The sequence below is a fragment of the Tauraco erythrolophus genome, chromosome 21 (assembly GCF_009769465.1).
Source record: "Tauraco erythrolophus isolate bTauEry1 chromosome 21, bTauEry1.pri, whole genome shotgun sequence".
NCBI classification, from domain to species: Eukaryota; Metazoa; Chordata; class Aves; order Musophagiformes; family Musophagidae; genus Tauraco; species Tauraco erythrolophus.
The window spans coordinates 2,801,635-2,828,538 of record NC_141485.1 but is presented as its reverse complement, the minus strand read 5'-3'; the positions used below and the strand labels follow the sequence as shown (position 1 = coordinate 2,828,538).

At 39.3% G+C, this 26,904-nt stretch overlaps 1 protein-coding gene across 1 annotated transcript in view; it reads right to left on the bottom strand.

Moving 5' to 3' along the window:
* The window catches only part of BCAS3 (BCAS3 microtubule associated cell migration factor), a 363,717-nt gene that overhangs the window by 250,397 nt on the left and 86,416 nt on the right, over positions 1-26,904 (bottom strand). The window contains exon 14 of the mRNA XM_086624898.1: positions 6,975-7,108. Within this exon, the coding sequence (XP_086481024.1) occupies positions 6,975-7,108 (134 nt within the window). The remainder of the gene's footprint in view (positions 1-6,974; positions 7,109-26,904) is intronic.

Sequence of the window (26,904 nt, the reverse complement as noted above, 5' to 3'; positions counted from 1 at the left end):
ATCCCTGGATACTTCAAGGTCCTCACTGGAACCACCAAAGCCTTTTCTGGCCCAAAGGAATGCACTTAAGACAACCACAGAACGTTATAAGGACAACAGCGCGCATCCTCCAATTCGCCCGTGTTTAAACCAGGTGTTCTGTGACTCCTGTTGTTGAAATTTTGCCCATATTTTATAGACTATTCAGCTCGCTCCACAAATCCTAATCAGTACTTCTCAAACCCAAAAGGGCTTCTGGCTGACCAGACACCCTGCACCTCCTATAATACTGTCTACTACTGACTCTTCTCTGTATCAATATGACAACTCTGTTGAAAAAAACCTCAGTACTGTCACAAAATTATCAAGACTATTTTCAGAATCATGGACAACGTGACTATTTTCCTATCCTACACAATTAGACGTTTCAGACATTCTGGTAGGCCTCAGCACGACTTGGAAAGAAATCATGACATGTCATGTGTTAACAGCTCTACTGAAGACCAGCTTTCAAGATTGTACAGATCAGAAAATTATTTCTGATATTCTGAAAATCTGGAGGAAATAATCTGAACCGAAGGCTTCAAAGCTCACACACATTCAACTATTTTATATAGCAGAAATCTACACAAGGCTTTGCTATCATTCCTTCCTTATTCCCACGGCTTCTCCAAATTTAAACACTGTGTTAATTAGAACGTATTCACAAAATAAATAAAATTAAAAAAAATACAAGCCATAACTGAAAGAAAACAAAACAGAAGTGAGGGCGGCACATACAAAACTTATTTTAAAAGCAGTTGATTAAAATGGGATAGTCAGAGGAATGGCTGGTTACACAAGCAATCACACGAGGCAGGCAGTGCCCTTGTTTACCACTGCTCTTGGGAATGACTGACAGCCCCTACTCAGCCTCTATATTTCAGGGCTTCTAAAGTTAATATTGTACTATCTTGCTGCACAACACTTAAGTGTGTTATTTTCACTTATTTTCTTAGAAAGGAGAAGGAGCTTTACGGGGCTATCACAGTACCTCCCCAGGCAAATCCACTCCTGATGCATGTGCATAATGCAAGAGGTAGAAAACGAAGCTCGTAACACTGAGCCATGTATTTTCATAGGGATTACAAGAAACAGCTATTAAAATGCATTTTGATCTTCCTAGGGCTCTTTTTTTCCCCCCTGGTGTCCCGTTTTCAGCTGTGGCAAGTTACACCAGGTACAATGTGCATATTCTTGTGCATTTCATTGCATTATGTTAAACTTCAGTGAAGCAACAATAAAGCATGAGTAGCATTGCTGCGGCAGGAACTTAACCCAGTTTCATGCACACTACACAATGTCACGGAGAAAACACACCATTATTTGAAGGACATAACTGAAGTATTTAATTATGCTGTGCAGGGAGATGGCAGAAATAAAAACCCAGTATCATTAAACAACGAGGAAGAGCAGAAGTACTGCGGAGGCAAGGGTCAAGAGAAATCAGAGTACTGGTCTCTCTTTGAATTTTTTTGGTTGAGAAAATAAAGGAAATGATGTAGCAACGAACACAAATGAAAAAATAATACAATCATGGACTACACAATATGATTTTTCAGACCTACACAGACTCAACTCTGTCTCCCTGAGTCGTCAAAACTGATTTCAGTTCTGTGTAAAACCAATGGCACAATCTGGGCACAGTGAGACATCCAAGCAGGGTCCTTCAGCCAGAGTAGCTGCTCTCCATTAATAACTGAAATTGCAAACTGCTTAGAGTTCCGTCTCCTCAAGATAGTTAAGCTACTTCTAATTGCAGCAGTTTATTATTGTCTGCTTTCATTAAAGACTGAAGAACTTCCCTAAATCAATCTTTATAATTTCAAGACTGTCCCAGATTCTTTCCTAGAAATAAGAAAGTCTCTCTTCCAGAGACTATTTCAATAATTGCAACTACGTAAGTATGTCAAAAGACAGGGAGAAATTTCTATTAGCCATGGAGGTGAACATCAAATGCTTGTAAGCTCTTCCAATGTTTCACTACCTGCACATGGTACGTGACACAACCTGGAACAGCCTCTCTGAAATCACGTCACAAAAACATCCGTGCATTCCCCAGAAAAGCGTAAAATCGCTCATGTTCCGCGGCAGCCCATGCTGGAATGTTTTCATCATTCCCCCTGTTTACCGATGCCGACTGAAGTCAGTTAGAACAGCAGTCTGAGACTCAGAATAACAAAAGTCTGACAGCGTAAAAGATTACAGAGGGCCCTGGCCACCAGCCCATCGATGCTATCGTTACGTTTATTTGTTCTAGGTTGAGATAATACTGTTTTCGGGGATATTTTTTTTTTTCTGTTTACAATTTCAGATCAAAGAGAAAGGATCATCAGGTGACAGTCTAACTTTCATCTGCAAGCAAATGAGCTTCCTCAGTTCAGAACACGCTATACCTTTATTAAAAACTTTCCAAAATGCTCTTGGATAAAAACATGAGTGCTGTAAGTGTTGACTTACAACGCAAGAGCTGTAGGACAAGAAAATGTATCCTCGACCAAAATGTGCACCACATACATGAGCACATTTTTTCCCTTTCCAGCTGAATTGTGCAAGAGTGGATTCCTGAGAGCTCCAGTTCTCGCTCTGGTGCGGTTAAATGCAGCCAGCGCTTGCAATGAACCCCCAGGATGTAACACAGCACATCAAACATACTGGGTTTTGTTCTCTTAAGTAAAAGAAAAAAATAATTCGAAAGCCTAAGTGGCACTTAAAGACTAAAAGATATTAATTCAGTGTTACTGAAACAGTGACTTCTGTCTGTGTTTGCAGAAAAGAACTTTGAATGTTCTGACCTTGGGACTCTCATCACTCGAAGCAATAAAGTATCTGAGCACTTCACATTCTTTCCTGGCCATTGTCCTCGCAATTCCCTTATGAGACAGAGGTCCACTTTCCATCTTACCCCGTCTTCATCCGAGTCACACAAAAAGTCAGTGGCTTTGTTAGGAACTGAGTGATCTTCACAGTCCCGACTCAACGTTTTATTCAGTGCATAGGGCTTCTTCCTGTATTTGCTGCTCCAAGTCAGCAAACACAACATAGGTTTGGAATAACAACACTTTAAAACTCCGCAACACTCTGTTTCACTGTTCAAAGGATGCAGAAAGGGAAAAGGAAAACCATGTTATGAAGAGTAGCTGTGAAGAGCCTGGGAGAACACTGCTACTACTTACCCGTAACCGCGTATCGAGGGGAACGCACGCTCGAGACCCCTACCTCACCAAGCACCGTACCCAAACCTCCCTCAGCATCATGAAGCCCACGCCAGGCAGACTGGCAGTGCAGACAAGCTCTAAAAAGAAGATCACTAACAAAAAAACCCTGAAAGGTGGCTAGCAGGTGCCTTTGGACCCTGCTCCAGGGAAAAATTACTGTCAGTTGTTCAGAAAGTGCCCATGAACGTCTATCCAATATACATGGAATACCAGCACGACCTGCTGGGAGCAATGTTTCAGTCCAGGGAAAGCTTATCCTGTGGAGGAACTTGTCACAGTCTCATCCCTTTCTCCACCATCCAGCAGAAATGTTACAAACAGCGTTAAGCACAGCTATCGGGATAACTGCCACTGCAAACACAACACTGTGTATAAAAATCACTTGTCATTTTTCCTTTTACAAAAATTCAGTACAAAGCCTCTATTTTATCCCATCCGTAACAGTATGATTTCATGACCCTGCCTGCTTGGCGTGGCCAACTCAATGCAACCGCTCGGCACAAATTCTGCTTTGGCTAAGGACAAGATCCTGACGTCCATGAAAGGAGACCAAACCCCTAGAGTACAATCAGTCTCCATATTTCCAAAATGGTCAAGAAAAGGTAGAAACAGTCTTTCAAACTGAAATTTCTCAAACTGGAACCTGTCTGGAATTCAGAAAAATTGATGCATGATGTCGCCCATATTCTTTAGTTTTATTAAGTCAAAGTAACGGTGTAGCTAATCCATCTGACTCCGTAGGAGGACATGTGGGTGACTTAGTGACACTGCTTGATTGCAGTAAATCGATCAGAAAACACCATTATTAAATCACAACACTTGCTTCTTTTTCTTTAATATACATTAAGCGTGCCACTTAATCCACTTAAGATGCTTCTGTACACGAATGACAGAGGAGACTTCTGTCACCTCCTCTTAGGAGACAGATGAGGAGCACCGAGCTCTCGGTCTGCTCTCCCACCACTAAAGACAAGGTAAAATGGGGACTGGGAAAATTTTTAGCCTTGCAAAAGTGGGTAGATAATCCAGGGCTGATATTGTAAACTGGGTGAAATTACAATTCAAACATTCCTGTAACACCAGATATACTTGTCAATGTATGGAACACCAATATATATGGTTCCCAAATTTCTGCTTCCAGAATGAATTTGGTACGCCATGTATTACACAAAGAATACAGTGCAGATCCAACACTTCCTGGAAGAACTGGTCTTACAGTGTACTCCATGTACAGTTAATTTGTGCAGAAGCAGTGATCCTCTTCAGGGAACTTCTGTGTGTCCAGCAGCTCAGACACAGCCATGCAGACAGATACGTGAAACTTTACAAACGTTACCAATGCATCAGGTCTTTGTCCATGAACTAAATGGTCTTATAATATCAGTAGTAAGTATTTTCAAGGAAGACATTAATTGATCAAAAAGCAAGGAAAGCAAAATCATGTATCAGACCACGAGAGAAGGATTCTCACACATCTGGAAAATGTGTGGTGAAGCACTATTGGCCAGAATCTCTCACATACCAAAGTAGATAATTTCAGTATGGACGTTGGAATACCACATATAACAAGGGCATAATGATGATGTTTACACAATTTATAATGGGCACTAGCTAAACAAGTTTTGACACTGATACTCACCCATGTCCATCAACGCAAATTAGAACTTTTTATAGCTCCAGTACAGACGGTGACCTTTAAGACCACTGGCCTTGATTCATAATTAGCTTTGAACTAGGGGAGGGGAAAGAAAAAAGTCTGGTTGCAAATGTATAGATACTATTCTAACCAAGAAAGGAGGTACAGTGTGTGCCTCAGAGTATCCACATTGTGAATTTCAAACTGAACAGTCTCCAAAACTCTTGTCTAATGCTACTCATACACAAAATTTACAGAACAAAACATACTACTCTTCTCACTAAATAACTACAAGTACTGTTATTCCAAAAGAAAAAGCAAAACCACCCATCATATTATGTAAATAATTTAAATTATAGATGTGTATTGAGAATTACAGGTACCAACGCAATATTGTTGCTGGATAGTTTAATTTTCAAGGGAGTTGTGAAATCCACCAATATGCCTCAGACTGGTTAGATTTTTTTCTATTTTATACTGTTCCAAAAGCTATACTGTTCATGTCCCAAATGGAAACTCTGTGGCAAACTGGGAAAAAGCTTTACTATGTTGATTCTGAGAATTTTAATGCAATGCTTTCACAGAGATGCTAATGCTATATCCCAAAAAACACGTCTCAATAAAGGTTTTTTCTCTAAAACATGTTAAGTTTGGTTTCCAATGTATGCCTTAAAAGCAAATTTATCAGCTGTAAAAACCAAAAGAACACCTTTGTTCCTAGTGATTGGAGTCCTGTGCTTTAGTTTTCAATATTGATTATAGGATATTTCCCATTTTTTGTACAAAAGCAGAACAAAAATAACTCTAAAACATTAAACACAGGCTCAAGGAGATGACAGAGCATATGCACACACAGAGATCTCAATGTCCTTTATGTTCTTTAAAAAAATTACTCATAAGTACTATATGTATTATCCCATATGGACAGTTTTTCCTAATTTCCTCTCACTTTCCAGATTGGTTATTCCTTCCTACAGTAAACCATTGCCTACAGTAGTAATTTCACTTTTCCAGAACGGCAGCAGCGAAGCTTTAGAGCGTTTAAACTACCAGCAATTTAAATTCACACAGATTGACACACTACAAACTACTACTACTTTAAATTAAGCTTTCAGATTTTGTTTGTTACGAAGGTAAGGCAAAAAACTTACGGGAAACTGTACAACTCAAAGGAAAAAAAAAATGGTTTGAAGGAGCTACAGTCACGGTACCACAACAATCCAAGCTTCCAGCGTCAGGGTCATAACCACAGTGCCCGAGGCTTCTCTCTGTCACACTAGTTTACATCTGCCAGGCTGTCACAAGTCTGTGCTTTCAGCGTGTAATTGCATCAGCAAGTGCAATACTCATTTCTTACCCTGTGGTGACATTTTTATTTATGTATTTAAAACAGGTTCTTCAACAGTTACTCGGTGCTACAAAGGTGAGGATCTCCGGATGCCTAAAAGCATTGCAGGGAAGGATTCCAGCATCATACACTGCACTGCTGCTACCACAGCGATGCCAGCAAAAGTCATCCCTCTCACTTCTTTCCACTTTAGCAGTAAGTCACTTTACTGAGCATTTTTTAAAATACAGTTTCATACTTCTTCGCCCTATACTAGCAGCCTAATTTAGTCTTTCATCTTTAAGAGTGGGATTTTTCAACTGGGAAGTTAAATCTGTATCCCTACAGTCTCCAACAGGTTCCCCCACTTTGCTAAAGCGTAGATAAAAGTTAATCACAGTCTTTTGATTAACTCTGCCTTTCAACTCTTTAATTGTCTGCCTTGGCTTTTACCACCAAAGTCAAGCAAACCCTGACAGTTGCTTCGCAGGCACTGGACAAATGTTTAACATGTTACATGAGAAAAGGTTAAGTACAAACACAGCTAATAATCTGGGCTCTTTGGAGGCAGTGCCATATCTGAATAAATCTGACAGCACCTCATTGTGAAGGGCAAGAATTTATTATTGTCCAGGTTAAACGCTGTGCTCTTATCCTTTCTGTGGCTATAACATAAGAAAGGCTCTTTGTGTGCTGAAACAAACATTAAAGTGCCAACATACACAAAACGTATAAGGTGTCTGGGGATTATTCTTCAGCAAATAGTTTAACTTACTTTGGCTTCAGTCTCTCCCCTGTGAAGTGTATACAAATGATGGACGGCACTTTGTGATGATGACCAAGGATGTGTCAGTATTTGAAAAACATGGAAATCATGGCCTAATGTGTCAGTAGTGACCAGCAACATCCCTGGGTAAAAAAAAGAAAAAGAACAAAGAAACACAAAAGCACAAGAGATTAATCACTGCAAAGAAGAGGCTTATGAATATCTACCTGAAAAAAGCCAGCGTGGCTTACATTTTGTTTTCTAGAAGCAAAAGAAAACAGTTGCAGAAAATTACTGAATTGAAAGGGATTCACGTAATCAAATTAATCAGAATTTCAGCTGAAATCATATTTACAGTATTACTATTTAAGTATTACAACACAAATCTACAAAAGTCAACTAAAAAGTCCAGAAATATTCTAACTAAACTCAAGGATTTGTGTGACCAATATGAAGCACTGAATTGATGAATGTTGAGTGAAACCCCAAAACACTCTTCACTGGGAAAGAGCCAGCATAAAAAAAATGGATGTTTCCACAATAATAATTTTTGGAAGCAGAATCATTATCAAAATCCATCCAAAACAACCCACACCAAAAACAATCCTGAAGAAGCATCTTTCTTTTAAATGTATATGAAAGAAACTGATTTATTGCTTGAAAGGCAGCAAATCAGAGTTGAGAGCTTTCAAGTGAAATATTAAATTAGGTACTAACTTCATTGAAAACAGGTCACTGATGGATGTACTGAAATTATTAAATTAGAAGATCAGCAGAATCACAGTAACTTATACATGCGATTTACTTTTTTCTCCCACCATATGGCAGTCCATAACCCAGTTTTTAAACATTTACAAACATATTTGAAGTCAATTCATGATAAAAGTTTAAGTTTTAATACCAAAAAAGAAGCATTTTTGTACCTAGAAGAAAAGTATGGCATCATGGCCAAATTTAGGACTACAGTAAACAAACTTCAGATTTTTCTGTATAAAAACGCCCATGTCATCATGCTTATTAATGAAATCTCATAAATTATCACCCAAAGTAATCCTCTGACCTTTAATTAACACGAAGTACAAAGTGATTTTAGCAGTTCAATAGCTATGTTGAAGTGTGTTCTAAATAATTTCCAAGGTACCCATCTGTTAACGAAAACCAGGAATTCCCACACAGTTCTGTTGTGTTGATTCTCCCCATAAAGCATAAATGAAATCTTTAATCCTTCAGGAAAAGAACTCAGGTCTCCACATTTTACATGACACCTCTTCAAAGAATAAATGATCGTTTTATTTCTGTTATAAAAGAGCGTTTGCTTTCTCAGTTTAATTACACACGCCTCTGCAATTCATCTTTTCTTCTTCTACTCACTGCTGCCAAACAAACATGTGCCGTGTAAGTCTGAAGTCCTTGCATATGCCACTTCCCAAATTTTAGAATTGGGGAAAAAAGAAAAACCTTTTTGTGAACTGAACAGCAGAGAAACACACTCTTACTAAAGATTAATTTAATTAACTTTTCTATTAAACCACAGTTACATCACTAGATGGCTACACTGAGTGGTTTCCCTCCTTGGCAGTCCTGGAAGTCCCCTTTCCTTAAGCCCAAAGAGAAGAATTGCAGCAGGCAAACCATTGACCTTCTGGGCCCAACGTCACTCCCCCGTGCCTCCTCCTCCGAGGCCAAAGCAAGTCTGTGAGCACATGGCTCATGGGAGGAACAGCACAGTCCTGAACCTCCAAACAGGACAACACAGCATCATCGCAGACTTCTTGCGACCATGCACAGGCGTACACCTCAGGTTCTCTCGACCATAAATTTTATAGAATAAGGATCTTGTGAAGACAAACAAAAACTTTGAAGACTGAGGCCCACCAGCACTAAGGTACAAAAACGTGGAGAAATCCAAATTGCATTTAGAGACAAAATTGCCTACAAGTTTCCTTCTCAGCTTGACCACTGCTGCTGGTGGGGCTTGGACAGAGAGCGAGGCCACCCACATTGCACACATCCATTTCCTCCAGACGACACAAATGCAAAACCTTAAGCCTGACCTCAGCAAGATTCCCTCCAGTAGACATACTTTTACTGTTACAGGCTGTTACTCCGATTCAGAGGGTTAGAAATGAAAGAGAGTTTGTTATGGAGCTAAGAAATCCGTGAGTGCATTTGGGTATTATGTTTGGGCGGTAAGGCATGCGAGTTGAGGTTGGTCTGGATGTTAATGTTGGCTTAACTGGCAATTCCCTTGACTTGTAGTGACTGTGTTGATAGGAAATACAGCTAAAGTTGCTCAAGTGCAAGTCAGCCAAGTCTTTAGTGTGGGATTATGCACACAATTTGCATTAATTCTGTTCTGAAACATCACAAAACACACTTCCCTTCTAGTGAAGTGTGCGGTCCTCAATAATATATAGCATTTCCAGTGGAGAAACCTGGAAGCAAATTGGCGTTTGTGTGCTAGAATTAAGCTGCCACTATTCCTGGAGCGAGGATATTCCAAATGATCTAATTCAACACAGCAGGGATTTCTTTTCTGTATTGCCATGTTTGCCTCTCCTCACACGTTAGATAGCTTTATATAGAAGTTGAGTGTGCTCTTGGTCCTTTTGAGCTCTCTCATCCCAGATGGAAAGGACCTTTGGAGAAAGAGACACTGGAAGTGATGAATACATAAGGCTTCTCTCAGCAGTGAACAGACAGCCTCAGCAAAACTAGATTTATTTTTTTTTTTTAATTCCCCCAAAGTGCTAGAAGTCTTTTATAAATACAAAGGCAGAGCTGAGTGCACCCAGAGATCTGAGCGCAGCATTCTTCATGTGCATCCCATCACATGGCACAGTGCAATGAAGATCGTAAAAAAAAAACTTTAAACGAGCCAAAAATCCATCTGGAAGCTGGAGACAGAAAGCTGCGTAATAACCCTGAGCCAGTGAAAACACAGGAATTACCATGCTGCGTTGTCCATCAAATTTATCAGTTGTTTATCTAACCAGTATCTTGTTTCCAATATTGGCTGGAAACCCAGGTGTCTGCAGACACTGCAATAAACCCCACACTATGCAGTTGTGATATAATTTCACCCTTCACAAAGATTTTTTTTTTTTCCCCAAAAAAAAAAAATCTGTTATCTCTATCTCCCCTGAGCAGAACCCTTGACAGCTCACTTTGGGACCAAACACTACAACGTATGTCACAGAAATCCCTAAAGCACATGGCATTACCCCTTCATTCTTTTTGATGACATACGCTGTATCCGAATAAATATCTGCAGCTGGGATCAGTTCCATGTGATGTACACACAGTTCTTGGTTCCATATTAATTCATGTTGCCTTCAGGTTTTTTGGGTTGTGTGGGTTTTGGGCTTGGGGGTGTTTTGTTGCGGTTTGGTTTTTTTTTTTTTCTGTTTTTGCTAACTTGAAGGAGTATAGAGGTGAAAGATAATCCATTTTTGGGTGGAAAGGAATTAGCTTAAAAATAGAAAGATGGGTGGTATCTGATTTGGCAATTTTGCATGCCTAATCTAAAATCCTGCTGTCTGCCAGTGTCTGGAATAAATGCATTTTATTAGATGAAAGCCGAGGGAAAACACGGCCTTCGCTTATATTAGCGACTATTTTTCAGCAAGTTAAAGGAGGACCTTTCATCCTCACATTTGCATTTGAAACACAAATATATACTTGCAGAACTTGTATCAACACAGAGGTCCCAAGCACAATACCACAGCTGTGAAAGAAGGTGCATTTATAAACCAGCATTTTGGAATATCTTCCTTACTACTGTTATTCAACCAATAAATCACGGACGTTTTAGAACATTTGACTCGGGGTTTGGTATTTTCCAGCTCTCGGTATTTCACACCGAAGAATCACAGTCTGCAGTTATTCCAGCTCAGCCATTTCGTTCCTCTCTCCATCTCCCTGCAACGAAAGGCCCGGCTCCGACACCCCCGCCGAAACACCTCCTCCCAGCAGAGCAACGTGAACTTGGTCGTTACCTCACTTTCACTTTCAAGCGCAGGAAACTTCAAACTGTGCTTTCCAAAAGACCTTGTGACAGTTTTCCCAAAAAGTTGTTTAGACGGAAATACGGGTTAAAGCTGTCATAAGTTCAGTCCAAAACGTTTTCTCTTATGATGTACTTTATGTATGAATAATCATAGATGAAAAGTGAATAATTCTCAAGGATTTCCTGCTTATTTTTCAGACTGGCATTAATCCCTGTTTAACAGATAACATCTGAAATCAATTGAAAGCCTTGCATACACAGAACCCAGTGGAAATTTATGTGTGAAGCAGATACTACTTTGTGTGTATCTCACTGCAAAAATTCTGATTTTGCTTATCCATAACATGAGGATTAGGTTAAATTAATGACTGTTTTACTGCGTGGTTTTTCTAATCCAGAGATGATTAAAATCCAGTTTAAAAGGAATAGATATCCTTGATGGAAAAAAAAAATTACCAAAGCTTTACCTGAGAGATAACATTTGCCCTAATTTACAGCTTCCTACTTTTCATGCATTCTGTCTGGGAAACAACAAGCCTCTTTTTCAGGACAGAAACGTTAAAAAACCCAGCGAATATATGCATAAAAGGAAAAACCAGTTCAGATGTAGACTGCGGGCTAAGAGCTATTTATGCAGTATCAGAAGACTAAACCAGACTCTGGCCTGGCCATAAACTAAGCCCACGCCCTAAACGAGGTGCCAAGCCACAAAAAGCATTTGCGTCAACTGGGAATACAAGGAAAAGGAGGACTTCTAATTATAGGGCCTGGAAGCGGAAGCCCAGAGTGATTAGGAGTTGAGGCGCTGCTGGATGTTTATCTGGGAGCTTCCTCTCGCTCGCTGCCCGGCTTTGATAGATGAGGGTTGGCCCAACGGGGTGGGATTGAAGTTGCTGATGGTACACAGAGTTCTCCACAATCCCAAGGAGACGCAGATGGAATACTAAGGCTTCTGTGGCCTTGTAGGAACATAACTCTTTTCAACTAGGCGTCAGCTGGTTAGCCCGAACGGCGAAATTAGAGAGCAGCACATCACCCGTGGGTGCTTGCTATAAAATCTAGGCAGCTTGAGTCGCCGAAGCATCCCCACCACATCCTATTTATAACACCTACCCAATTGCATAGTTGTTTATTGTATGCATACACACCAGGCACACACAATTCCACCTTGGGTTTATGTTTCATGAGTGTCTTCACTTTAAATAATGCCATCTCTCAGAGTAACAGAGGGTTTTTTCCACTTTCCAAAACAATGTCATTCTGTAATTACACACTAAAGCACTCAGCACGCTCAAGCTGTGTTGGATTTGTTTTTAAAAAAAAAACCCAAAACACCAAGGGCACAAACGTTAGGAAAGCAGGCATACATCTGCGTGAAGGAAACGTATATTCACAGATATACTTAATTTAAGAACGCAAATCTTGCATTTCCAGGCATGCATGACCATATAGAGCCCCATATAGCCATTGCACAAATAGGCTATTTAGACAAACAATGATAAAAAATATGAACAAATGCTTAGATTTTATTTTTTTAAATATGAGCATAGATACCATGCCATGTTAATATTAGGTTTTTCAGGTTTTCAAATTACAGGATCAGAGTGCTCAGTGGAACCACACTGACTCAGAGTCACTCTTGATTCAGTCCATAAGCACTTCCCTCGACGCTTCTACCCTCTCCATGCTAATTGTATGGATTTCTGTTCCACTGCAGCTCTCTTGAAAAAGCAGTCTCATACGCATCTTGTTAAGACGTGACAGTTTATATGGTCCATGGTTTTATGAAACATATGACCCGACCTACAAACAGTAGCTTTATTTATACTCACTTAACTCCTCTCTGAGGCTGATGCTAGTCAAAATACAGCCAAATATTAGTGCTAGCGAGCCCATGTATATTTCCAAGTGTAACACATATGCCACAGTTACAAAATTTGGTCTCAAAAAAACTTAATAAGGAAAAATTTAACAACAAAATTCACCAAAAAATAAACATGAGCAGATAAAGATTTCAAAAATATTTTAAAATCATTACTCAAAAAAAACCCACAAACAAACCAGCAAGTCAAAAGAAAGAAGAAAAATAAAAAAATATTTTGTGAATAAATAATTACCTATGACTGGAGATCTCTACACACTGTTGCACACGATTATATATTTAACGTGAATTTGGAGGTTGGGGTGGATGTACGGGAACGGTCAGACATTTACCACCTCCAACAGATGGCTCAGCAGTGTGCTTTATATGCTAAAAACTATTCACCAGTTCCAAACCCTCACTGACTACAGCTGATGGCCCAAAAACCACCAAAACTTCATCAGGACGGGTTTCTCCCTCGCAAAACTAAAGGACACACACTGAGAGCAGCTGAGTAAAGGAGGGCAAAAGATCAAAGGGAACAGAACTCCCTTTTCTTTTAACCCTGCTTGTAATTCCTCCAAACGGGACACAAATCCAGAGCCACTACGGTTACGTCAGTGGTTTGGGGTTTGTGAGTTGCAGAGATTGCAGTAAACATTTTTACTGCTGAAACATATTATTACGTTTTTCCTCTGTTCATTGGAATTAAATAAAGTAAACGATCCGGGGAGAAGGTAAAATCCTGACCTCCCTGAAGAGCTTTGCCACTAACTTCAAGACAGGAAAAAATTTTACCCTTTTTATACAGTTGATCATCATTAATCTGAAAGGAAGTTAGCAACTCATTAACAATCCCTGCTGTGCTAAATGACTGTTTTGATATTAATATATTTTAGAATTAATTATAAGTCTATCATTTATCAAAACAGAGTCTATTCAGCAATAGTGATACCCAAACAAATCAATGTTTACATGTTTCTTCAAAATATTCAGCATTATATTAAACTTAACTTTATTTACCTGCATATTTTAACAAATTTTAACAAATGTAAGATTTCTACAAAAAGGTGACTAAATTTCTATTAAAAATATGATCATAAAAAGGTGACTAAAGACCCATCCTTCAATAAACTGTGAAAATTTCTACAGCAGCACAGGAGGCAGCCATGGATAATATTAGATTAGGACAATTGCACATTCTAATGCTTAAAGAAAGTAAGACCCTAACATTTCCTTTCTCTTAAAAGCGAGGAATAGGAGACTACAAAAATTCCTGAAGCTGTTAGAAGAAATACGGAAACAGGACATATTGAAAAAGGTAGGAGACCTAAGATCATCCCCCTCAAGGCCTTGTCTCAAAGCAAAACTTTCTGGTAGCAATAAAAAAAAAGCTTATGAATGGTACTTGGATGGAAAGCAATTATTTATACATGACTTCTGTTCGCAGCAAAAAGCGGGCGATGAAGCACAATGATTTAATCACGCTTCTCCAGCAACTTTTTTGCACAAAGACATCAATTTGATAATGGTAGAGAAACGTTTCTTATCTTCTCCCCCTACCAGATCTTCAAAAGAAGAAACAGGTTCTACTTAAACCTGCCAGCAACTTCTGCTGCCCACGACTACTCAATCCTAATTTGGGAATCAATTTCTTTTGAGATAACAGGTTAAACGCCTAGATTAGAAAAAATATGAATCTAGAATTTTTCTACAAAGTTCAGTAGAGATGGATTTAAGCTATTGATAATCATCTATTTCTGAAATTTAAAAATAGGAGAATTAATGCACTGCAAATCACCATACTGGCTCGCTTTTAAATACATTTCTTCCACCCAGATGAGATGATGCTGTGTAGCACTGATTACAGGACTTCATGCACAATTCCCCACAGATTTCAGACCCTGTTCAGTGTGCTTCCAGGGTTAAACTTATAGCAAACAGAGTGATTTTATTTAAGACTGTTTTTAAACAATACTTTTATTTAAATCTCGTAGCTACCTGAAATATAGTCATTTTTTAACAGAGAATTGAAATGATCAAGAATTTCCTGAATTTTCAATACACCCTAAGGCCTTCTACCTTCAGGTAGGAAACGTCCTAGAACTAGGCAAGTGTTTCTATAAAATGAAAATTAGCTTCCTGCAGGGAGGCACTTGAGAAAAAAAGAATAACGTACACAAATGGAATTAAAAATACAGAAGAACAGCATCGAAGTTATTTCACGAAGAGGGCATTCTCATTGATGTCAACCTGGCTAACCACAAGGAGACTTTTTTTTGCCATTATTCAAAGCATACTCTGTGTTAAATCAGACTAAATTTACACTTTTTATGCCAAAAAATTCCACTGCTGACACTTCTTCACAAACAAACCATAACACAATGCTAGCAAGCTGGAGATCACAAATTACTTCTCACCTTCTGGCCCAGCATATAGGGTACAGAGACACAATCTCTGTAGTTGCAATTCATCGAACATGATGCCTTTACGTTATTTTTGATACGTTTGTCTTCAAAGGCAACAATTCAAGTTGAAAAACAAAAGTCAAAATAAACAGGGAAAAAGCAAATAATTCTTCTGTCATTAAATAATTACAGATTATTTAATTCTAGATGACAAATCCATTGAGGAGGGTGGTGTTCCAGAATGAGATTCATCTTGCAAACTCAAGAAGAAAGTTGCAATCACTACAAAAGCTCAAGCACAAATGAGGTGCTGGTTGCAGCTTATACAGCACTTGCCATTATAAAAGACATCTCCAAACCTGAACTGATCTTTTCATAAAAGACTGACTGCACACCTTAGGTAGGAAAAACAGAAAAAAAAAAACCACTTCTGTTAATCTGTGAGGCACTATCAGTGCTTCCCAACAATCAAATAAGGTATTTTTCTGCCCACTTGCTCTGATCAATGGGAAAAACTTCGGCAGAGACATTCCAATTTAAACCTCTTTAACTATTAACTCAAGGCCACCATCGCATTTCAATATAGAACATTTAAATAATCAGAGGAGTTTCAGGTCCGTTAAAGGTGCAGTCAGGCATCCAAAGGGGTATACAGTTTAATCTGTTTTACTGCTGGTCCAACATTAATTTTCTCGTTATTAATGGATGGAAAAGCTCTTTTGGAGCCAAGGAAGCGTAATTATTTAAAATTTTAGATGTGTTGCACTTCACAGCTCTCAGCTGCTAAGCTGGCAGGAGTAACACTTCTGGAAATCAGATCATTTATTTACCACATTTAAAAGAAAAAACCCAGATATTTATAAAACGGCAGTACTTTTTAGCTATTTGGTAACTGAGTATCTTATTTGAAAAGTTTCTCTCTTGGGCATTAAAATTACCATAATTAAACACCAACAACAAAGCACAGAAATGAACTGAGTTTGACATGTCGTTTACTGGTTTCAGCAGCGGATTAAGAATCAGGGATCCTGTGTAATATTCTTCTCTGGCACTGAGTCGCTGCGTGACCTTGAGTGACTAACAACTTCTCAATCCTTCGATTTTCCTAAAATTAGCTTTCAGTCCCTAATGTTACAAGTTTGAAGCTCTTGCAGTTTATTTCAACACCCCCTTCTTTTTAACTTGTCCTCTTCTAATAAACTGGTTTGAAATTGTACTCATAGCTTTGATTTCTGCTCTTTTGTTTTCTACAGTGTTTGCAAACTTCTTTTCTCTCCCCTCTCCCTGCACTGCTGGAATTATGCCACTATTCATCCAGTCAATACCACAGCTTGAACAGTCTCCCACTTCTTGTTCTCTGAGAACTCCTTTCTTCCCCTTTAAATCTCTTTCTTTGGAATCTTTCTTGCCACCTTGCCCTCAACTCTGCACAGATCAAGTCTTACATCCTATATGTTTTCTGTCTGGTGTAGAAGCCATCCTGGTCCAAGAACGCATCCCATTCTGAGCTGGCAAATTAGTTGCAATTTACACTTTTCTACTTGACACATGTATGTAATACATATTACTTATGTATATTAGAATGTACCTTCCCCTTCCCACCAATTTAAAAGTTGGTGCTACTGCCAAATTGAAGGTGTACTTAGCTACAACAATGTTTTACTTAATAATAGTATTTCCAGTTTGTTTTCAAGGACTCGTACTGAAAAATAGTGCAGCTTTTGCTCCCCCTAAAATAGTTAAGAAGCCACGAAAGAATCCTGTAGCTGGCAAACACCTATACGAATACATTTAAGACGTGTAGAGAAAAGCTTTTATTGAAAAACACTGTCCCAAGAGAAGAACACCACTAAGCTTTTGAAACAAAATGTCCTTTTCAGAGGCTGTAAGTCTAGTTACTTGCCTTAACAAACTGGAAATTGAAGCACAACCTCTAACAAAATTCAAACACAGGATAATTCTCATCTTTCCTGGCTACCCACAGCCACCTACTGGGTTTTTTGTAGATATAGTTCTTGGCAATGAAGCTTTCCCTCTCCAGCCTGAGAAATGAGGCACAAACCTTACAGTAACTGCAATGAATGATTAAGAATTAAACAAACTTCAAATACCTGCACAAGCTTCTACTCTTAACCAGACTCCCAACACAAACACAAGAAGTAGGTATGTTTATACGTATGCTCTCAGTAACAAGGAATAAAAGCACAAATGAAAGCTGTGCTGCTCATCAGCAGCATCTGATGCTATAGCCCCAGTCCAAATTGGCGAGACCCAGATCAAGAGCAAAAGTGAAAATCTGGAACTGGGAGGTCCTGCAGTCATGTAATAAGTTACTGGCTTGTACTTCTACAGTTACTATGCACCCATGACTTTTTGAAGGAATTCACGTCAGAGGCTGTGCCAAATGCACGGTACAAGAGAGAAAGCAGACGGCGCAAGCACCTGAAGGGCAGCCTGCCCTCACCACCGTGCCCGGAGCACCTGACCCCCTCCTTCGGAAACCCTGGCAGGACGGACGTTAGAAACCCCGTACGGAGAACGGGAGGCTACGACCAGTTCTGATTTCACCACTTCTCACAGGTGAAAGAGGAATTAAGACCTGAGTACAATTTCCCATTCTGCCTGTCTTGGTAGCTCAGCCCAACTTCCAAAATGATTCCCTACATTAATGTGTGTAACTTGAGGCTTCCTGAGAAAGCGGAACCACGGAGGATGAAGAGCACTGCAGTTCACACTGAAGATGGACGGAACAGCAATAGATGTCCCAGTATCCTCCAAAATCAAACTCGGTATTTTAACATCGATACTCTCAGATTTAGCAGACAAAACTAAAATTTAGAGCCGATTTCTCTGTGCCTTACTTTATCTACAAATTGCGAAAATCACACACATCTGTTTTCACTTCCCACTTACACATCTGCATCCTGAAGACATTGTGACCAAAGAGCATTACAGCAATCAGCACGAATTTGCAAAGTACCTTCTGTGCAAGGTTAAAAACAACAGGTAAGTATGTTAGTCCCATGAAGGTCTGATTTATGCAGTTTAGCAAAGGACAGCCTAGCCCTGTTCCTCAGGAGAAGCCAGAAGTTGTTCTTTCCGTGTGTAAGACTATCCCCATTCAATGTCCCAGAAGAATACATAAAATCAAAGGGAATATAGCCGTGTGATGAGTTGCCACGGCGGATAGCTGGCATCCCTCTAAATGCTCGTAAGGAATGGTGCCAGCTTTAAGAACAAAAATTAACTGTCTCAAATTTCTATAAGGGCTGAGAAGTCAGTATCTCAGCAACCTGGCAGAAACACAGCGCACCGCCTGGAAAAACGCTACCCGAGTTCAACCGGAGGCGGGGGATCTCATCAGACACTGAGGTTATTCACCCTGACACCCACTTCCAGCACGGCTGCGCGGATCCGGCAGCCAGAAAGCGCGGAGGTTTCTCCGTTTCATGCAGCACATCCTCTCCTTGCCTCACCACCACAGCCCTGAGACAGCCTGTGCCACCGAAACGTGCCCGTTAACCGCAACGGGCAACACAGGGCATTTCTACCCCGTTTTCAGAGGAAATTCTCCTTTGGCAACATACGCCGAGGCATAGCCCAGTGTAAAAGACAAGGAGGCTGGAAATTCCCTTCTGCATTATGAAGCTGGCATTGTTTATACAAAAAAAAAAAAAAGGAAAGCTGGTAGTGCTGCCCAGGAGGGACGATCACAGAGAGCACGGACAGTGCCACAGCTCCTGCGGCACCCGTGGCTCGTGGGGCTGCGGTGAAAACCGTGATCCCACAACGCGTACGTCGGGGAGGGCACGTGGTCCAAACCGTACCTTCGTCTGGCCCTTCCTCCCCTCCGCAGGGAGAGGAGGAGGAAGAAGAAACTTATTGAGCCGTGCACTGGATAAATGAACAGACTATCCATTAACTAGTGAATTGCACAGAGTGAAATTATGTTACGGACAATAAAATGAATGTGACTTTAAAGTGTTCATTAAAACTGTCACCAACCATCTAAAATTTAACCTATAAACCACAGCTATCATCCATATGTCCTACAAAAGCTCACCAAAAAACATCATTAACCTGTGCGATGATCAGTAATTTTGACATATAGTAAATTCTGGTTTTAATTGGAATACCTAAAATTTATTATAAAATATTCTCCTAAACATGAAAAGAAGTCGGATGAGTTTGTTCACACATTCGTTAGCTAAAAACTTCAGTGCTGGAGAACATCTAGGTATCAGTGACAAAAATCTCCTTAACTAGAAAGCACTTTCTTTGGCAACAATCAGAGGTTTTACAATCACAAAATAAATTCTTTCCATTTAAAAACTTGATTGTATCAGTATCTTCACTGGTTTTATTGGAATCAAAATCTCAAACACGGCAAGCAAAAACTGTGATTTATTAGTTACGCCTTGATACACAATTCAACTTCCTTTTCTCTTTTGGTATCTCTAGGAAAAGGCAGCCTTTGGGTAAAATGCACATTTATTTGTTGTGTCAAATCTAGTCCAATCGATAACTCAAGTTAAGCTAAAAAAGAATTTTCCTCTTTGCGCTTCATATTTCTATAAATCCTAGAAAATCCCAACTTTATGACCCTAAACCATACCAAATAAACAGAATCCATGTGTCAGCTACAACGCTGACTACAAATACTGAGAAATAAATTCCTTTTTCAGTTAATCTTCCTGAAAATTCTGCGCCACGTTGTGCAGACAAAAGATACTACTGTAGGCAATATATTTTTGCCTTTAAAAAAATAATAAAGGTACAGACAGAATTAAAAAAACAGGGGTTTTGGTTATTTCCAGGCCTGTTGATAACATTTGCTGTAAGAAGATGAGCAGCTGGTCTAGATTCGAAGGCTGAACCAACTGTTTCCTGTCACATTTAACAGCCCAGCATCATTTAAAGTCTCAGCATCAGGAAGAATGTGAAAAGAAGTTCTGTAACTTCTATCGCTGTAATCCGTATTAAACCTTTGAGCTGTGTAACTTTCAAAATCCAAACAAGTTACTTTTTACCTTCTTTGAAATACTAGTAAGAAACATCAATATATTAAAAATACATACATTCCACATTTAAATAAAAATTTTTAAATAAAAAGCCGATACTTTCAGCTTTGCTGTTTATAAAACTTAATTAAGCTTGGCACGTCTATAAAATTTTCGGTTTTCCTAGAGGGCGAAATTCCAATTTATCATGAAATTTGGCTAATAGAAATAGTAACTATTAGGTAAAAAAACCTATCTGTCTGCAACTGATTTCTGAAACACTGATCTTATTTCCTTCCTTACGGATTCTATTTTTATTGTATTATCTATGGCTGTACAGACCTTGCACAAGTGTGGACAACAACGTATTTTGCAACTAATGTTCAGCTTCAGCACAAATAAAACGTCTATAATTTGCTTTTAAACGTGGTGAAGTAAAGACAATTTACTAAAATAAACCTATGGCCCCACAGACTCTAAAATCACCCTTAAAAGCATGTGTAACCATTTCTATAGTGTGACTAGATGCAGATAATTTACAGACGAGTTGGTTTTAATTATCACAGTTCATAAAGGCCTTTATACCTTGGAGCCGTCAAAACGAAGAGAGGATTCTGTTAGTTTTTAACATGGTAAAAATCTATAAAAGGATCCTCCCTTCTGGCCTCCTAAAAGAAGGTCCTTTAAGCACAGCCAGTTTGCTAGAAGAACTAAAAAAGAGCAGATTCCAGGATGCTTATCAGTTGTGTGATTTACAGACGTTCCACTTTGAAAAGTCTCACCAGCCGTGACTCCGGTCCGAGCCCGCGGGGACCACCGAGCGCCACCCGCACCGAGCCCCGGCCGAGGCGCAGGACCGAGCCGTGGCGCTCCCTGCCAACATCATAAATGCTGCCATTAAAATATTTGTTTTAATTCTGACCTCAGAGTCACAGCTAATAAACAAGAAAGGCAACGAGAAATTGAAAAACAAACCGAATGCAGCTGTTGGACTGGACGTTTCACAACTGTGTTTAACTGCATCCTTTAATTTCACTTCTAGGAATAGCAGCCATCCGCCGCAGCCTGCATGCCAGCGAGTCAACCAAGCAGTATTTTCTTTTTGAGTTCGTTTTGCAGCGTTATTCCATCATGTAAATTTGACTGTATTTTTCACTTCTCCTCTGAGATGCAGTCTGCAAACAATGGCTAACCATCCGCTCGTGGTTCCTCATGAGAACACGGACAGCATCGGTATCATTTTCCCATCATCTTCCTCACACACAAGAGGAACAGGATTTTTTTTGCATATGTATAATACATGTTTGCATGTGTGTCAGTCCAGAGCCCATTCAAATACATCCAGTGACCAGATGATTAATGTTTTAGAAACATTGCAAAATCACATGAAAAAACTGGGTAGAGAGGAATGAAGCACAAAGCTTATGCTTTTCTATGGATTTCCCAAAACTTACTCATATATAAAGCCAAAAGTTTTTTTTTTTAATCTGCCTTTATAACAATCTATGAAAATACATTTCCAGAATGTGTAGCATTACAAATACTAATTAGGTAGAGAATCAGGAACCTGAACATACTTGAAAAAAATCCATTTAGAAAAGGGAAAAAGAGGCTGTATACTTTTAAAATTGTGTATACAAATAAAGAATCAGATGATTAAAAATTACGACAGTAAGAAGATGAGAATTTCCAATTTATTTTGGAATATATTCCTTGAGTATGGAGGAAAATACAGATAATTTTATTATAAAAAAAAAATACACACTGGTGTTTTTTTCAAATATGTAATGATCCTCCCCTTCTCAGTTTTCAGTTTTGGTATGTGGAAAGATAAGAAATAGCACCTCACAGCCCTCCAGAACTCAACACTTAATTTCCTTTATGCATAAGGGACATATTTTCATTACCAAAAAAAAAATCAATAACCATTTTTTTAAACATGTAGAAATTCAACTTCGAAATAATATATACCCTTAGAGCTTTATACTGAAATGTCTTATAAAAAAGAAAAAAAAAAAAAGGATGCAGATCCAATGCCTCCCAAATCACACTGAAGTCTTACTTCTCAGTATCATCTCAGTTCAGGATATTTGCATCCACAACTTCGCTCGACTCCCAGGACCTCACGTGAAAGTAAAACAGTGAATACTTTGGACCAATATTAAAAGGAACAGTAATAAACCAAAATATTTGAACGAAGCCATACACAGAAGTTTCCACAACAGATCATGCCAGAGGTCTATGCAGCCCAGTGTATTTATTGCCTCTAAGAGGAGTGAGCAGCAATCAGCTCTGTGTCTACCATGGAAGAGGGAACAAAGCGAATTAGTTTTAATGGACCATGGCTGACATCCGAATTGGTGAGGTTTTTTCCTCCTTTCTAAAGCACAGCATCTAATAACACAACATAATGAAAAACGAGGATGTTTGCATGGTTCCTTCAGTCTCCAGTCTAGACACTCTCTAGTTTAGACTAATCCAGTTTACCATTGAGCAACGGATTCTAATTGGCAACATTTAATCCTTTCCCTTCCCTCTGCTCATTTCAGACCCTGCCTACACTTACAATTCCTGGCAGACTACCATCAACACGTCAAAAGCTTGGAGGCTTTTCCGTAAACATCTTAAATTAAGTAACCCCCTATGGTGTATTCCTTCCTTTTGTGAACGTCCAGAACTTAGTCCAGGGCACCTTCATCCAGAGTTTACATAATAAGCTCCTGTCGATTCACATTATGTAGCAGACAGGATTCTTCTAGGATACTATAATGACTATGACGTTCTGCAAATGGTTTGTACCTGATTTTTAATATATAGATACATGTAAAAAGAAATAAATATGTATATGAAAGTTTAAAGCCTCCTAACGACAAATTCTTGCATAACGTTGCATTGACAGAATAACATCTTCATAGTTACTCAAATTTTTTATCCTGGCTACATTTTAAATTATGGTAAAAATTCAACCGTAATAAATACAGCCCTTAGTGTCAATACTGCTGTTTTACATTATATAACAGAAAATTGTTACTGGCTGTGCATAGCTGCCATTGCTGAACATCTTACATTTAGAGCATGGAAAAGGCCAAATATCCATTCCAAGAAAGGGCAGAAGGCTACGTTGTCCTGCCAACAGCAGTAACGGCGCACATGTATGTTCAGCAGAACGCAGGAAATCATGCAGGTGACAGTGTAGCTAACAGTATCCAAGATGATTGTTTGTGGCCAAGGTGTATTGACTGCACTCCTATAAAGGCCTTGTTCCTGGACACAATTAAAGGCATCAAGATTTTCTTAAAAAAAAATATATATAGAACCAGGAAAAATATGATGCCTAGTTTTGGGAGCATATCTACACAGATGCAGTCTGAAAAACTACTCTAAATTACCTAACATGAATTAGTAAACGGCACTAAATTTTTGGCTGGACACTATCCACAGTAAGTTGGCCTTCGATTCATCCAAAACTGAATATTCAAGCTAAAATAAATCAAGCCCATGTTAACGCTAAGTAAAAACATCCACACAAAAGCTTAATGTGATTTTCATTTAATAAATGAATTAAAGTAACTGTTCCTAGAGTCTCTTTGTAAGTATAAGCCTCTTGTTTCCACTACATCAATATACATGCCAGAGGTACATTAATAAAGTCCTCAGTCTATTACTATTACTTCACTTCCTTGTATTATTTATTCTCATCTTGAAAAGTTTTAATAAAAGGCTTAAAGCCTTCCTTAAAAGTTAGAAACCGCCTTCCTTTGTTCAGAAATGAAAGAGTGGACACGGTGCCCTTAACTGCGTCTGCGGCAGCTGCTTTGCACGGGCCATCCGATGGGTGTTCCAACATGAACTAACCCTTCTCAGGACACAGCTCGTCGCCCTCCCAATGGTTTCTATGTGCCCAAGAGATGTGACTTTCTTCTTAGACATGGATCCTTCCCGCTTAGGTGGAAGAAGGATTTTTATTCTCCAACGGCGAATCAGTGCTATAATCAAAACCCACCCAGTGACTGCCCAAGAGACTCTGCGTATCTGCAGAGTGGTCTATCAGCCACAGCTCCCCGCAGAATTCATCCAGCTTGTTGGCTATTTCCAAGCCACATGGATTATTCCACTGGCAGGAGCCCATTTCTGGTCATCACCTGCCCCACAGCCCCACAGCGCCTTCCTCCTACACGCAAGTATCCCTGCCACATACTGCGTGCGGTGCGAGCGTCGCTGCATGGGAAGGGCTTGTGGTAAAAAAATAAATAAATACCATCTGCATGCCATACTTATTAAGTGAACATACTGCAAAATCAGATCCCTTTTTCCTGTCAATATGCAGCATCTCTTCCACGGCACTTGGCAATGCTGAATTATTACTAAAACGTTCATTTAATGTATTCAGTATTGGATGGACGTCTAAAAAGCAAAACACAAGTGTGTCAGAAGAGGGACCTTATCTTCATGTAAGTCACAAAAGCAACCACTGGCACATACAGCATTATAGAAACAAATCATGATTTTCACATATAATAAAACGTAAAGAAAAACTGTGCCAGCTTCCTATGGAAGAAAAAGATACATGAAATACTCACAGTCGAGCAATTAAAAAAGAAAAAAGAAAACAAGTAACAGTGCCAAGTCACCTGAACTTGAAACTTGGAATCAGATTTCTTAAGCACACTTCCCAAACCAGAACCAGAACGTTATATAGGAAGTGTGCCCACCAGCCAGAACAAACACTGGCACCAAAGCTGACAACGCAGCTGGCAAAGAGAACACATTAAGGAAGCTCACATCATAACTTTTATTTTTACCACTCGAATAAGGACTCAGTTAGCATTTCAAGTCTGTTTCCCAAAGATTCAATCAACAACAAATGGCAAAGGAGGACCAGTTCTTTTTCACTTTTATTGTACTACTACGTATCTTACCTATTAAAATGAAAAACACTAAGCAGAGAGGCAATAACAATACACGTAGGGACCCAGCTTTTAGAAATTCCATAGGACTAAAGGATTTTGTGGATGAGATGCCTGGCCACAAGTTTTAAGCTGCAGTACAAACTCTCCCCTTCCCTCCCCCTCCAAAAAACCCAGCGACCCACTCCCCATAGAAAACCTTCTCAGCTTTTTTTGAAAACTAAAGTTTGATGTACACATGGAAAGGCACAGAGAAAACCTAAACTACCAGGAACTGCAGTTTTTCTCCTTTATGGGTTTGGGTTTATTTCCCCCCCCCTTTCTCATGTTAAACATGATTTGCTATATGTCTCAGACTGAAACTTTTACAGTCTCCCTAAAATCAACTGACTCATAAGCAAGCTTTTATTAACATAAAGGTCTGGAAGAGGGTCCCTGTATACAGGGACATGCAAGGCAGCATTAAACAAAACAACCCATGGTTCCCCCTAAATATACTCAGAAATGATATTTCAAGTTTGTTATTTTATTATTCAACCAGATTTTCAGAGTAGCCTCTCATATAAAAAAAGCTAACTGTATGCCAAGTTTCTTCTTTGAATGCTTCAAAAATGGAAAAGAAAAAATTCAATAGATTTAATTTAAACAAAAAGTAGATCTAATGCCAGCAAAAGTCCCTATAGAAATGTCTACACAGCACAAGGAAATGCTATGCAGCAACACCCCTGCTTGTTCTTTCATGATTTTGCCTTATAACACAGCTGATGGAAAAGGCTGCGCGTTCAGCAACCTCTCGTTGCCAGCTAACCCGGCTCAGAACTCCACATAGATTATTTACCTTGCTGGGAAGAAAAAACATCTCCAAAGCCCCAAAAACAAAGCAAAACAAAACAAAAAAACCCAACACCAACACAGAGGCACGCTCCCCATCAGCAAGAGTCCTGCCATTGTTTGCAACAGACTTTCAGCCAGGCCTATAAGAACGTAACTTGGACACTAAGCGCAGTAAAGGATTTCTTCTTGCTTTCCAAAAGAAAATTTAGGGAAAAGTATGACTGCCATGCACTGACTTGAGTGAGTCTCTTTCCTTCCCATTGAATTGCTTTCGGATCATCCTACAATGAAGCAACACATCACCCCTTTCCAGGAGCTATTCCCAGGACGCGATACCCGTGAATTCTGTAGTGCTCTTTTATCACGATTAACTTCTCCCTAGTAAGCTTCTTGTTCAGTTTGAAAACATGAACAGCAAAAACCCCAAAAATGTATCTTCCTGGCAACTGATACCTCTAAAATACAGCTTAAAGTGGCTGTGGCACTGTTCTACTGGTATACTACACAAAAATCATATATATCCATCTTCCATATCCATTGACCTTCAGTGGTTTCCAGTGTCAGTGGTGGCTTTGGTTTAGGCTGGTTTTGTTGGTTTTTTTTCAAACACAATTCTGTAAGTTTTTACAGACCTGAATATTTGTGGAGCTCATAGGCCCTTGGGATAAGACATGATGAAATTAATCTATTTAATCAGCCATAGAGAATAAAATAGTTCACTGAAACAGATCAGAGTTACCTGCTTGCCTTTATAGCAAAAGTTTGCTGTTGCTATGTTCTCGTGCAGCATCACTGCACAGCAAAATGTTTTTTCACTACAACCACTCAATAGATGAAGACAGTATCAAAAGCCACCTCTTGTTTTGTTCTGCTCTGTAATGAGATCAGCTTGATTGGCAATATACCACTACATAATGGAT